This window comes from Lagenorhynchus albirostris, chromosome 1 (genome assembly GCF_949774975.1).
Source record: "Lagenorhynchus albirostris chromosome 1, mLagAlb1.1, whole genome shotgun sequence".
In the NCBI taxonomy this organism is placed as follows: Eukaryota; Metazoa; Chordata; class Mammalia; order Artiodactyla; family Delphinidae; genus Lagenorhynchus; species Lagenorhynchus albirostris.
Genome location: NC_083095.1, coordinates 83531986 through 83545147, shown reverse-complemented (window position 1 = coordinate 83545147; position 13162 = coordinate 83531986). Strand labels below are relative to the sequence as shown.

Below are 13162 nucleotides of genomic sequence, written 5' to 3'. Positions count from 1 at the left end.
TGACAGATCCAACGTAAAGAGGATGACTAACATGATAGTTATGTTTGAATTCCACAGAACTCATGCCCGCTGGTTGTTCCTTACAGTGGTATGTTTGACTGTATGGATATAATATTCTCTTAAATTTCTCTAGGATAGATAGAATTTTTTAAAGATTTCCTCCCAGTTTGGGAACTCACACTTGCAACTAATGGCTCTCCCCAATGCTGGAAGCCTTTACTGTCACCCTTCCCAACAAAATGGATTTTGCATCAGATCTTAAATTACTCACGTCTAAATCAGTATTGAATGGGTGAGTGTGATTGAGGACCCTCATTACTGGTGTGAACCCTAGCTGTAAAGCAGGGTGGTGCAGAGCATTTCCTGGGTTCTGTCTTAGGGAGACAGGACTCCTCCACATTGCAATTCTAGACAGAAACACACATACCATCTACTACATGTTACACATAATTTGCTTCTGTAACAGCATAAAGCATGAAACATTTAAATTTCTGTTGAATTTAATCTGCCATGTTCTTTTACCTCCAGTGTCATTAAAAAGAATTCCATTCAAACAAGAATTTAAAATTTATTAACCAATATTTAGTCATTGATTCCATTGGTTTTTTTTTTCGTCTGATTCTTTTTTTCTCTTTTAGGTCATACAGTATTTATATCACTTTTATTTAGGAAAAATTAATCAGAGTTTCTTATTTGTGAGTAGTTAGGTATTTTTTTAATAATTATGTATAACTTTCATATGCCAACTTGCAAGTATATTTAACATGTTTATTACTGTATCATATCCATATATGGATATAGTGTGGTCTCCCTTTCTCCCTATTTTCAGACATTTGGGCTTTTTGCAGTTACTCTTTTTTGTAAGTAACATGGCAAAAACCATTTTAGTCAGGGTTCTAGGTTGCAAGAAACAGAGGCAGATTTTGGTTAAAAAAACAGAAAACGAATTTATTGGAAGACTTGAGTAGCTCACAGACATAGTGGGAAGTTTGGAGGACCGGGCTTGTAAACCAGGCAGTTATCAAGGTAGGCAGAAAAATGGCCCTAGAAACTCCTGAGAATCAGTCTGGTTTGGGGCTGCACCGAGGCCACCAGACACCCCCGATAATGATCACTGCTGCCACCTTCACTGCTATCAACACTGGATCCTCACTGCTACTGCTGTCACCATTAATCACTTCCCCACTTTCCCTGCATCTTTGAATCTCTCTCTCTCCCTCAAGACTCAAAGTCCAGGGTGTTCCCTTCTGATTGGCTGAATCTAGGTCATTTGCTTGTCTTCTTGATGCCAGTGGGTAGGGAGAAGGAGTGTCTGGTGGGTACCTGTTCCCTAGAGAGACTCATGCAGTATTTGGTTTCACTGAAGCAGAAAGGGAGATTGGATGCTGGGGCCAGGAAGAGACAGTGTAAGTCTTTCTGCGTAAGTTTTTGCATGTACTTCTTCTGGTTACCACTTAGGGTTTGATCCCTGGTTTTAGAGTCATGAAACCAAAATGTGTGTTGCCCTCCATCTGCCCCTTTATTCTTAGTGTTCTTCATGATCCTCCTTGTGCTACATGCTTCCCTTTGTGACCTCACCCATTCCCATGGTCTAAGGGTTTGAACCATTATAGAATTATGGGTGAGTCCAAAGTATTTCCAATCCAGGTCTCTATCTTGAACTTCAGACAAACATATTTAACTACCTAACATAATCTGTGGATATCCTGGGGACATCTGTGGATATCAGAAGGCCCCAAACAGAATTCATCATCATCATTTTCCTCCTCAAACCTACCATGTCTCTGGTATTCCCTAGTTTGGTCCTTATGACCACCATCCCCCTAGCTGATAAAATCAGGAATTTGGTTTTTATCCTTGATCCTTACTCCTCCCTTCGTTCTTCCATCAAATTGTCTCCAGATTCTGTAAACTCTGCTTCCTAAGTATCTCTGGAATTGGTCCTGTGTGCTTCATTCCCAGGAAACATTCCGACTTCAGGTGCTCATCACTTTCCTTGTAGGTTACGGCTTTTGCTTCTTAACTGGATTTTCTGCCTCCAGTCTCACCCTCACCTGCTCCAGTTTTAAAGTGCACAGCCGATTGTGTTGTTTCTCTAAGATGCTACTAAGATTATTTCCTTTAGGAAGCATTCTCCAAACACGTTTTCTCCTTGCCCCTTCCTGTTAACAGAGGTTAGTTGACCCTCCCTGTTCTCCATGGAACCCTGGGTTTACCAGCACTTTTCACACCTTGTTAAAATCTTTGCTGTCCAGAGACTGAGAACTCCTGAGGGCAGGACCGTGTGAGATTCATATTGAATCACCAGTGCCCAGTGTAATGCCTCCCCATAGGAGGCACTCAGTACGAGGATTTTTTTTTTTTTTTTTTTTTTTTTGGCGGTACGCGGGCCTCTCACTGTTGTGGCTTCTCCCGTTGCAGAGCACAGGCTCTGGACGCGCAGGCTCAGCGGCCATGGCTCACGGGCCCAGCCGCTCCGCGGCATGTGGGATCCTCCCGGACCGGGGCACGAACCCGTGTCCCCTGCATTGGCAGGCGGACTCTCAACCACTGCGCCACCAGGGAAGCCCAGTATGAGGATTTTGAATGAATGTTATGAATGGCTTTTAACCCATTAAGAAACTAATGTTAGTTCAATAATGAGTTCGATGAACAGGTTTTTTTTTCAAATATTTATTTATTCGGCTGCATCGGGTCTAAGTTGTAGCACGCAGGATCTTTAGTTGCGGCGTGCGGGATCTAGCTCCCTGACCAGAAATCGAGCCTGGGCCCCCTGCATGTGGAGTGTGGAGTCTTAGCCACAGGACCACCAGGGAAGTCCCTAGATGACCAGTTATGATCATGAAACTCAAACAACCGAGTCTATGTTACTTTTCAGGGACAAATTTTGAAAATAACATGTCCGTTATAGGGTAAACATGATTTCTTCCTTATTCAACATGTCACAAACCACTTTTTTCAAAGTGGAGAAATGAGAATGTTATGAGACCCAGACTGTGAGGCTAAGAGAGTTATTCCGTCAGGTAGAACACCTACAAAAGGTAAGCAGATACTTTACACAGAGTTGGCAGATGATGAAACCCTAAACTATTGAATTTTTTTTCTTGCACTATCCCAAGTTAATTCTGTTTTTTTGATATTTGTTTTGTTTTTGTGAGGAGCACTGATGTAGCGGTCTGAAAGGTATATTTTGGAAAAAGAAATGTAGCATAAGAATGACCTGGTGATCCTTGTTTCCTTTTAGGGAGATCAGTCTGGCTGGCTGGTCCCGGGAGAAGGATACACACCTGCAGTCACCCAGCATGAGCAGCTTGCTAAAATTGATACAAAACTCCAAGAACTTTCTGCCGTTTACCCAACAATTTCCAGCTCTTCTCCAAGACCTGAACATCAGAATGAGGAGGTATGTTTAACTCTAGAGCCCATAGGCTGTTCAGGTTTATGTGTGCTAAAGCTAGTTCATATAATATGACAATCTGCTTGTTAACTAAAGAGGTTTCTTCCCAGTTGCCTTTTCAGTGGCTGCAACTGCAGTGATAGTGATTTCTACAACAGTGTCTATTTTCCTTTGCCAGTTTCCACTTTCTATTCATTTTTTTTCAGTTGGTAATTTGCTGAGATGGGGTGAAATATTTATTTTAATTTTGTTATATCTTTATGATATAAGCTATGCTTGATCATGATCAGGAGAGAGGAGAGGGAAGAGAATAGATACAGCACTCCTTAGTCCTTTGAGAGCTTTACTTCTTTTTGTTCATTTGGTTCTAGGTGTTAGCGGTGGCAGTCACCTGTCCCTTACTCTGACACATTCTTCTAGCTCCTTTGATTTACTAGCAAGCAGTGAAGCTCACTCTGTCGATAACTTCTCTCCTGTGAGAATTTTGAAATGAGTATGTTTCCTTTCTTGATAGTTCCCTCAAATATTCTTTTACAAAGCTAACAGAGGGTGAAGAAAAATGGAAGGGTAACCACAGCTTTGGAGCAGTAAAATTCCTTTCTCCCCCTAACATTTCAGTACTTCGTGGGATCTAGTTTGGGGTTGGGTGGTAGTTTTTGCCTGAAGAGAAAATGGCTGGTCTTTTGTTATTCCACTAACCCTCTACCAGTTTTGTAAACATATCACCAGATCATTTTCTGTACAATATTAGATGCATGTGATTTTCTTGGTTTTTAAGAAGATTTAAATAATATTAGTAGCCTATAGGGAATAATTCTGCTTTATAGTCAGTCTTTTCTCCAACCTGTCAATTGAAGATTAGGGATCTGGGTTTGGATCAGTTGAAGCTACTTCAGAGGAAAGGCTCAGTGTTAAGATGTTCCAGAGAAAGTTTGGTCGTGATGGAACCTTATGGAGCCATCGCAGCTTCCTTAAATTATGTTCCTAAGGGCCAGGCACAGCTGCCTCTGAGCCCTTTACACAGCAGTATGGTGCGAGTGGGAACCACTGTTTTCTGGATTGAGATCAGAGTTCTTGGAAGACAGAGAATTGGAATCTCTGTCACTACCCAAATATACCGCAGGACTTTGACACATCAACAGGTATGCTGCTAGTTTATTTATGTTATTGGGTGCCATTTCCCAAAAGGAGGAAGCCAGGATGGGGGAGTAAAATGGTTCAGGGATATTCTTTGTTCTTTTTGTGTTACAGCTGAGTTTTGTTGTTGTTGTTGTTATTGTTGTTAGATATCAAGGTTCGCTGAGATCTCAAAGCTGGATAGTGGTCCTAAAGATAGAAAATGTCTACTTCGTGACCATCAAATGTTATTCCTGAAAGAGAGACTGAGAATTTAGAGATTTGTTTAACCATTAGGACTTCAGATAAAGTATGACTGGGGTCATTGTCATCTCCGTCACATTTTCAGAGTTCACATTTATGGTTTAAACAAAATACTTAAAAAATAATCAAAGGGAAAACCAGTACATTACTTAGTTGTTACATACAGAAAAGAGAAAACTGTATTTTGGGACTCTCACTGGCTGCAGAAACAGAAAAGTAACATCGTAGTTGTTGAAAAGAAATAATTAGTCCTTCTTGTATGCAAAAAAGAGTGTATTTTGAGGTTTCATTCAATTTCCTGTTGGCATTTCCTCATTTCTAACTAAAATCAGGATTGCATATTGAATTTTCAAGCCAAAAATGAAAACATGGCAAATTATTTTACGGATATTATTACTTTTTAACATCTTTATTGGAGTATAATTGCTTTAAAATGGTGTGTTAGTTTCTGCTGTATAACAAAGTGAATGAGCTATACATAAACATATATTCCCATATCTCCTCCCTCTTGCATCTCCCTCCCAGCCTCCCTAGGTGGACACAAAGCACCGAGCTGATCTCCCTGTGCTATGTGGCTGCTTCCCACTAGCTATCTGTTTTACATTTGGTAGTGTATATATGTCCATGCCACTCTCTCACTTCATCCCAGCTTACCCTTCCCCCTTCCCGTGTCCTCAAGTCCATTCTCTACATCTGCGTCTTTTTTTTTTTTTTTTTTTTTGCGGTACGCGGGCCTCTCACTGTTGTGGCCTTTCCCGTTGCGGAGCACAGGCTCCGGACGCGCAGGTCAGCTCCCATGGCTCAAGGGCCCAGCTGCTCCGCGGCATGTGGGATCTTCCCGGACCGGGGCACGAACCCGTGTCCCCTGCATCGGCAGGTGGACTCTCAACCACTGCGCCACCAGGGAAGCCCTATCTGTGTCTTTATTCCTTTCCTGCCAGTAGGTTCTTCAGAACCATTTTTTTTTTTTTAGATTCCATATATTTGTTTAGCATACAGTATTTGTTTTTCTCTTTTTGACTTACTTCACTCTGTATGACAGACTCTAGATCCACCCACCTCACTACAAATAACTCAATTTCGTTTCTTTTTATGGCTGAGTAATATTCCATTGTGTACATGTGCCACACCTTCTTTATCCATTCATCTGTCGATGAACACTTAGGTTGCTTCCATGTCCTGGCTATTGTAAATAGAGCGGCAATGAACATTGTGGTACATGACTCTTTTTGAATTATGGTTTTCTCAGGGTATATGCCCTGTAGTGGGATTGCTGGGTTGTATGGTAGTTCTATTTTTAGTTTTTTAAGGAACCTCCATACTATTCTCCATAGTGGCTGTATCAATTTACATTCCCACCAACAGTGCAAGAGGGTTCCCTTTTCTCCACATCCTCTCCAGCATTTATTGTTTGTAGACTTTTTGATGATGGCCATTCTGACTGGTGTGAGCTGATATTTCATTGTAGTTTTGATTTGCATTTCTCTAATGATTAATGATATTCAACATTCTTTCATGTGTTTGTTGGCCATCTGTATGTCCTCTTTGGAGAAATGTCTATTTAGGTCTTCTGCCCATTATTGGATTGGGTTTTTTGTTTTTTTGATATTGAGCTGCATGTGCTGCTTGTAAATTTTGGAGGTTATCTTTGTCAGTTGCTTCATTTGCAAATATTTTCTCCCAGTCTGAGAGTTGTCTTTTCATCTTGTTTATGGTTTCCTTTGCTGTGCAAAAGCATTTACATTTCATTAGGTCCCATTTATTTATTTTTGTTTTTATTTCCATTTCTCTATGAGGTGGGCCAAAAAGGATCTTGCTGTGATTTATGTTTTAGAGTGTTCTGCCTGAGTTTTCCTCTAAGAGTTTGATCGTGTCTGGCCTTACATTTAGGTCTTTAATCCATTTTGAGTTTACTTTTGTGTATGGTGTTAGGGAGTGTTCTAATTTCATTCTTTTACATGTAGCTGTCCAATTTCCCAGCACCACTTATTGAAGGGGCTGTCTTTTCTCCATTGTATATTCTTGCCTCCTTTATCAAAGATAAAGTGACCATATGTGTGTGGGTTTATCTCTGGGCTTTCTATCCTGTTCCATTGATCTATATTTCTGTTTTTGTGTCAGTACCATACTGTCTTGATTACTGTAGCTTTGTAGTACAGTCTGAAGTCTGGAAGCCTGATTCCTCCAGCTCCGTTTTTCTTTCTCAAGATTGCTTTGGCTATTCGGGGTCTTTTGTGTTTCTGTACAAATTGTGAAATTTTTTGTTCTAGTTCTGTGAAAAATGCCATTGGTAGTTTGATAGGGATTGCATTGAATATGTAGATTGCTTTGTGTAGTATAGTCATTTTCACAATGTTGATTCTTCCAATCCAAGAGCATGGTATATCTCTCCATCTATTTGTATCATCTCTCTTTCATCAGTGTCTTATAATTTTCTGCATACAGGTCTTTTGTCTCCTTAGGTAAGTTTATTCCTAGGTATTTTATTCTTTTTTGTTGCAATGGTTTCAGATTTTTGAAATTATTGCACGAAATGATTTCAAAAGTGATCTGAAAAATCACTTTCAGATTTTTCATCATTATTGTATAGGAATGCAAGAGATTTCTGTGCATTAATTTTGTATCCTGCTACTTTACCAAATTCATTGATTAGCTCTAGTAGTTTTCTGGTAGCATCTTTAGGATTCTCTATGTATAGTATCATGTCATCTGCAAATAGTGACAGCTTTACTTCTTCTTTTCCAATTTGGATTCCTGTTATTTCTTTTTCTTCTCTGATTGATGTGGCTAAAACTTCCAAAACTATGATGAATAATAATGGTGAGAGTGGGCAACCTTGTCTTGTTCCTGATCTTAGTGGAAGTGGTTTCAGTGTTTCACCATTGAGGATGATGTTGGCTGTGGGTTTGTAATATATGGCCTTTATTATGTTGAGGTAAGTTTACTCTGTGCCTACTTCCTGGAGGGTTTTTATCATAAATAGGTGTTGAATTTTGTCAAAAGCTTTCTCTGCATCTATTGAGATGATCATATGGTTTTTCTCCTTCAATTTGTTAATATGTGTATCACATTGATTGATTTGCGTATATTGAAGAATCCTTGTATAAACCCCATTTGATCATGGTGTATGATCCTTTTAATGTGCTGTGGAATTCTGTTTGCTAGTATTTTGTTGAGGATTTTTGCATCTATGTTCATCAGTGGTATTGTTCTGTAGTTTTCTTTTTTTGTGACATCTTTGTCTAGTTTTGGTATCAGGGTGATGGTGGACGCATAGAATGAGTTTGAGAGTGTTCCTCCATCTGCTGTATTTTGGAAGAGTTTGAGAAGGATAGGTGTTAGCTCTTTTCTAAATGTTTGATAGATTTCTCCTGTGAAGCCATCTGGTCCTGGGCTTTTGTTTGTTGGAAGATTTTTAATCACAGTTTGAATTTCAGTGCTTGTGATTGGTCTGTTCATAGTTTCTGTTTCTTTCTGGTTCAGTCATGGAAGGTTATGCATTTCTAAGAATTTGTCCATTTTATTGGCATAGAGCTGCTTGTAGTAATCTCTCATGATCCTTTGTAATTCTGCAGTGTCAGTTGTTACCTCCCCTTTTTCATTTCTAATTCTGTTGATTTGAGTCTTCTCCCTTTTCTCTTGATGAGTCTGGCTAATGGTTTATCAATTTTGTTTATCTTCTCAAAGAACCAGCTTTTACTTTTATTGATTGTTGCTATCATTTCTTTCAATTTTTTTTCATTTATTTCTGATCTGATCTTTATGATTTCTTTCTTTCTGCTAACTTTGGGGTATTTTTGTTCTTACTTCTCTAATTGCTTTAGGTGTAAGGTTAGGTTGTTTATTTGAGATGTTTCTTGTTTCTTGAGGTAGGATTGTATTGCTATAAACTTCCCTCTTATAACTGCTTTTGCTGCATCCCATAGGTTTTGGGTCGTCGTGTTTTCATTGTCATTTGTTTCTAGGTATCTTTTTTTTTTGCCGTACGCGGGCCTCTCACTGTTGTGGCCTCTCCCGTTGCAGTGCACAGGCTCTGGACATGCAGGCTCAGTGGCCATGGCTCACGGGCCTAGCCGCTGTGCGGCATGTGGGATCTTCCCCGACTGGGGCACGAACCCGTGTCCCCTGCATTGGCAGGCGGACTTTCAACCACTGCGCCACCAGGGAAACCCGTAGGTATCTTTTGATTTCCTCTTTGATTTCTTCAGTGATCTCTTGGTTATTAAGTAGTGTATTGTTTATCCTCAATGTGTTTGTATTTGTTACAGATTTTTTCCTGTAATTGATATCTAGTCTCATAGCGTTGTGGTTGGAAAAGTTACTTGATATGATTTCAATTTTCTTAAATTTACCAAGGCTTGACTTGTGACCTAATATATGATCTATCCTGGAGAATGTTCCATGAGCACTTGAGAAGAAAGTGTATTCTGTTGTTTTTGGATGGAATGTCCTATAAATATCAGTTAAGTTCATCTTGTTTAATGTATCATTTAAAACTTGCGTTTCCTTTTTTATTTTCATTTTGGATGATCTGTCCATTGGTGAAAGTGGGGTGTTAAAATCCCCTACCATGATTGTGTTACTGTCGATTTCCCCTTTTATGGCTGTTAGTATTTGCCTTATGTATTGAGGTGCTCCTATGTTGGGTGCATATATATTTACAATTGTTATATCTTTTTCTTGGATTGATCCCTTGATCATTATGTAGTGTCCTTCTTTGTCTCTTGTAATGGTCTTTGTTTTAACGTCTATTTTGTCTGATATGAGAATTGATACTCCAGCTTTGTTTTGATTTCCATTTGCATGGAATATCTTTTTCCATCCCCTCACTTTCAGTCTGTATGTGTCCCTAGGTCTGAAGTAGGTCTCTTGTAAAGAGCATATATACGGGTCTTGTTTTTGTATCCATTCAGCCTGTCTATGTCTATTGGTTGGAGCATTTAATCCATTTACATTTAAGGTAATTATTGATATGTATGTTGCTATTACCATTTTCTTAATTGTTTTGGGTTTATTATTGTAGGTCTTTTCCTTCTCTTGTGTTTCCTGCCTAGAGAAGTTCCTTTAGCATTTGTTCTAAAGCTGGTTTGGTGGTGCTGAATTCTCTTAGCTTTTGCTTGTCTGTAAAGATTTTAATTTCTCTGTCAAATCTGAATGAGATCTTTGCTGGATAGAGTATCTTGGCTGTAGGTTTTTCTCTTTCGTCACTTTAAATATGTCCTGCCATTCCCTTCTGGTTGTAGAGTTTTTTGCTGCAAGATCAGCTGTTAACCTTATGGGGATTCCATTGTGTGTTACGTGTTGTTTTTCCCTTGCTGCTTTTAATATTTTTTCCTTGTATTTAATTTTTGATCATTTGATTAATATGTGTCTTGGCGTGTTTCTCCTTGGATTTATCCTGAATGGGATGGTCTGTGCTTCCTGGACTTGATTGACTCTTTCCTTTCCCATAGTAGGGAAGTTTTCAACTGTAATCTCTTCACATATTTTCTCAGTCCCTTTCTTTTTCTCTTCTTCTTCTGGCACCCCTATAATTCGAATATCGTTATGTTTAATGTTGTCCCAGAGGTCTCTGAGACTGTCCTCAATTCTTTTCACTCTTTTTTCTTTATTCTGCTCTGTGAAAGTTATTTCCACTATTTTATCTTCCAGGTCACTTATCCGTTCTTCTGCCTCAGTTATTCTGCTATTGATCCCTTCTAGAGAATTTTTAATTTCATTTATTGTGTTGTTCATCATTGTTTGTTTGCTTTTTAGTTCTTCGAGATCTTTGGTAAACGTTTCTTGTATTCTTTCCATTCTATTTCCAAGATTTTGGATCATGTTTACTATCATTACTCTGAATTCTTTTTCAGGTAGACTGCCTGTTTCCTCTTCATCTGTTTGGTCTGGTGGGTTTTTACCCTTCTCCGTCATCTGCTGTGTATTTCGCTGTCAACTTACTGTGTTTGGGGTCTCCTTTTCGCAGGCTGCAGGTTCGTAGTTCCTGTTGTTTTTGGTGTCTGCGCCCAGTGGGTAAGGTTGGTTCAGTGGGTTGTGTAGGCTTCCTGGTAGAGGGGACTGGTGCCTGTGTTCTGGTGGATGAGGCTGGATCTTGTTTTTCTGGTGGGCAGGAACGTGTCTGGTGGTGTGTTTTGAGGTGTCTGTGAACTTAGTATGATTTTAGGCAGCCTCTCTGCTAATGGGTGGGGTTGTGTTCCTGTCTTGCTAGTTGTTTGACGTAGGGCCTCCAGCACTGTAGCTTGCTGGTCGTTGAGTGGAGCTGGGTCTTATCGTTGGGATTGAGATCTCTGAGAAAGCTTTCACTTTTTGATATTATGTGGATTTGGGAGGTCTCTGGTGGACCAGTGTCCTGAACTGGGCTCCTCCACCTCAGAGGCTCAGGCCTGACACCTGGCTGGAGCACCAAGAGACTGTCCTCCACACGGCTCAGAAGAAAAGGGAGAAAAAAAAAGAAAGAAAGAAAGAAAGAAAGAGAAAAAAATAAAATGAAGTTATGAAAATAAAAAAATAAAAATTATTAAAAATAAGAAAGTAATTTAAAAAAAAAGGAAGAGAGAGCAACCAAACCAATAAACAAATCCACCAATGATTACAAGTGCTAAAAACTATAGTAAAACAAACAAACAAACAAACAAACAAACAAAACGGACAGACAGAACCCTATGACAAATGGTAAAGGCAAAGGTATACAGACAAAATCACACAAAGAAGCATACAGATACACACTCACAAAAGGAGAAAAAGGAAAAGTATATATATATATTAAAAAAAGAAGAGAGCAGCCGAATCAATAAACTAATGTACCAGTGATAGTAAGCTGTAAATACTAAACTAAGATAAACATAAAACCAGAAACAAATTAGATGCAAAAAGCCAACCCCAAGTCTGCAGTTGCCCCCAAAGTCCACCGCCTCAGTTTTGGGATGGTTTGTTGTCTCTTCAGGTATTCCACAGAAGCAGGCTACATCAATTTGATTGTGGAGATTTAATCCGCTGCTCCCGAGGCTGCTGGGAGAGATTTCCCTTTCTCTTCTTTGTTCGCCCAGCTCCTGGGATTCAGCTTTGGATTTGGCCCCGCCTGAGGGGCCTGTATGTCGCCTGAGGGCATCTGTACCCTGCCCAGACAGGACAGGGTTAAAGTAGCAGCTGATTAGGGGGCTGTGACTCACTCAGGTGGGGCAGGGGGTGGGGGGGTGGGGAAGGGAGGGGTATCAAATGCGGGGTGAGCCTGTGGCAGCAGAGGCCAGCGTGACAGTGCAACAGCCTGAGGCGTACCTGTGTTCTCCTGGGGAAGTTGTTCCTGGATCACGGGACTCTGGCAGTGGCGGGCTGCACAGGCTCCCCGGAGGGGGAGGTGTGCATAGTGACCTGTGCTCGCACACAGGTTTCTTGGTGGCTGCAGCAGCAGCCTTAGCGTCTCATGCCCGTCTCTGGGGTCCTCGCTGATAGCCGCGGCTCATGCTGCTCTCTTGAGCTTGTTTAGGCGGTGCTCTGAATCCCCTCTCCTAGTGCACCCTGAAACAATGTTCTCTTGCCTCTTAGGCAGTTCCAGACATTTTCCTGGACTCCCTCCCGGCTAGCTGTTGTGCACTAGCCCCCTTCAGGCTGTGTTCACGCAGCCAACCCCAGTCCTCTCCCTGGGGTCTGACCTCCAAAGCCCAACCCTCAGCTCCCAGCCCCCATCCTCCCCAGCACGTGAGCAGACAAGCCTCTCAGGCTGGTGAGTGCTGGTCAGCAGTGATCCTTTGTGTGGGAATCTCTCCACTTCACCCTCTGCACCCCTGTTGCTGCGCTCTCTTCCATGGCTCCGGGGCTTCCCCCCCTGCCACCCCCAACCCCCCATCTCTGCCAGTGAAGGAGCTTCCTAGTGTGTGAAAACTTTTCCTCCTTAACAGCTCCTTCCCAGAGGTGCAGGTCCCGTCCCTATCCTTTTGTCTCTGTTTTTTCTTTTTTCTTGTGCCCCACCCAGGTACCTGGGGAGTTTCTTGCCTTTTGGCAAGTCTGAGGTCTTCTGCCAGCATTCAGTAGGTGTTCTGTAGGAGCTGTTCCACATGTAGATGTATTTTTGGTGTATTTTTTGGGAGGAAGGTGATCTCCACGTCTTACTCCTCCGCTATCTTGAAACTATCCCCCGATATTATTTTTGGATTGGAATTCTTTTTGAATAATACACTGAAAGTATCTCGGATAAACCCTGCATATCTATTCAGTTGACAAATGGCCTCCAGTCTACTGCTGAACCACAAATATTCATAATGCATAGTCATGTTATTTTTATTTTTAACCTTTCTGCAAACCATTAACTCACCAGTAGCTTTTCTCCATGCTCCCTTAGAAAGAATGTCTTTTAAATGAAATATAAATTTCTGTTCTTCAGCAATC

General features: G+C 40.8%; 1 protein-coding gene across 1 annotated transcript in view; it reads left to right on the top strand.

The window, feature by feature from the left end:
• Nucleotides 1-13162, top strand: part of FSIP1 (fibrous sheath interacting protein 1) — a 195565-nt gene that overhangs the window by 43169 nt on the left and 139234 nt on the right. The window contains exon 8 of the mRNA XM_060164296.1: nt 3245-3403. Coding sequence (XP_060020279.1) covers nt 3245-3403 — 159 coding nt within the window. The remainder of the gene's footprint in view (nt 1-3244; nt 3404-13162) is intronic.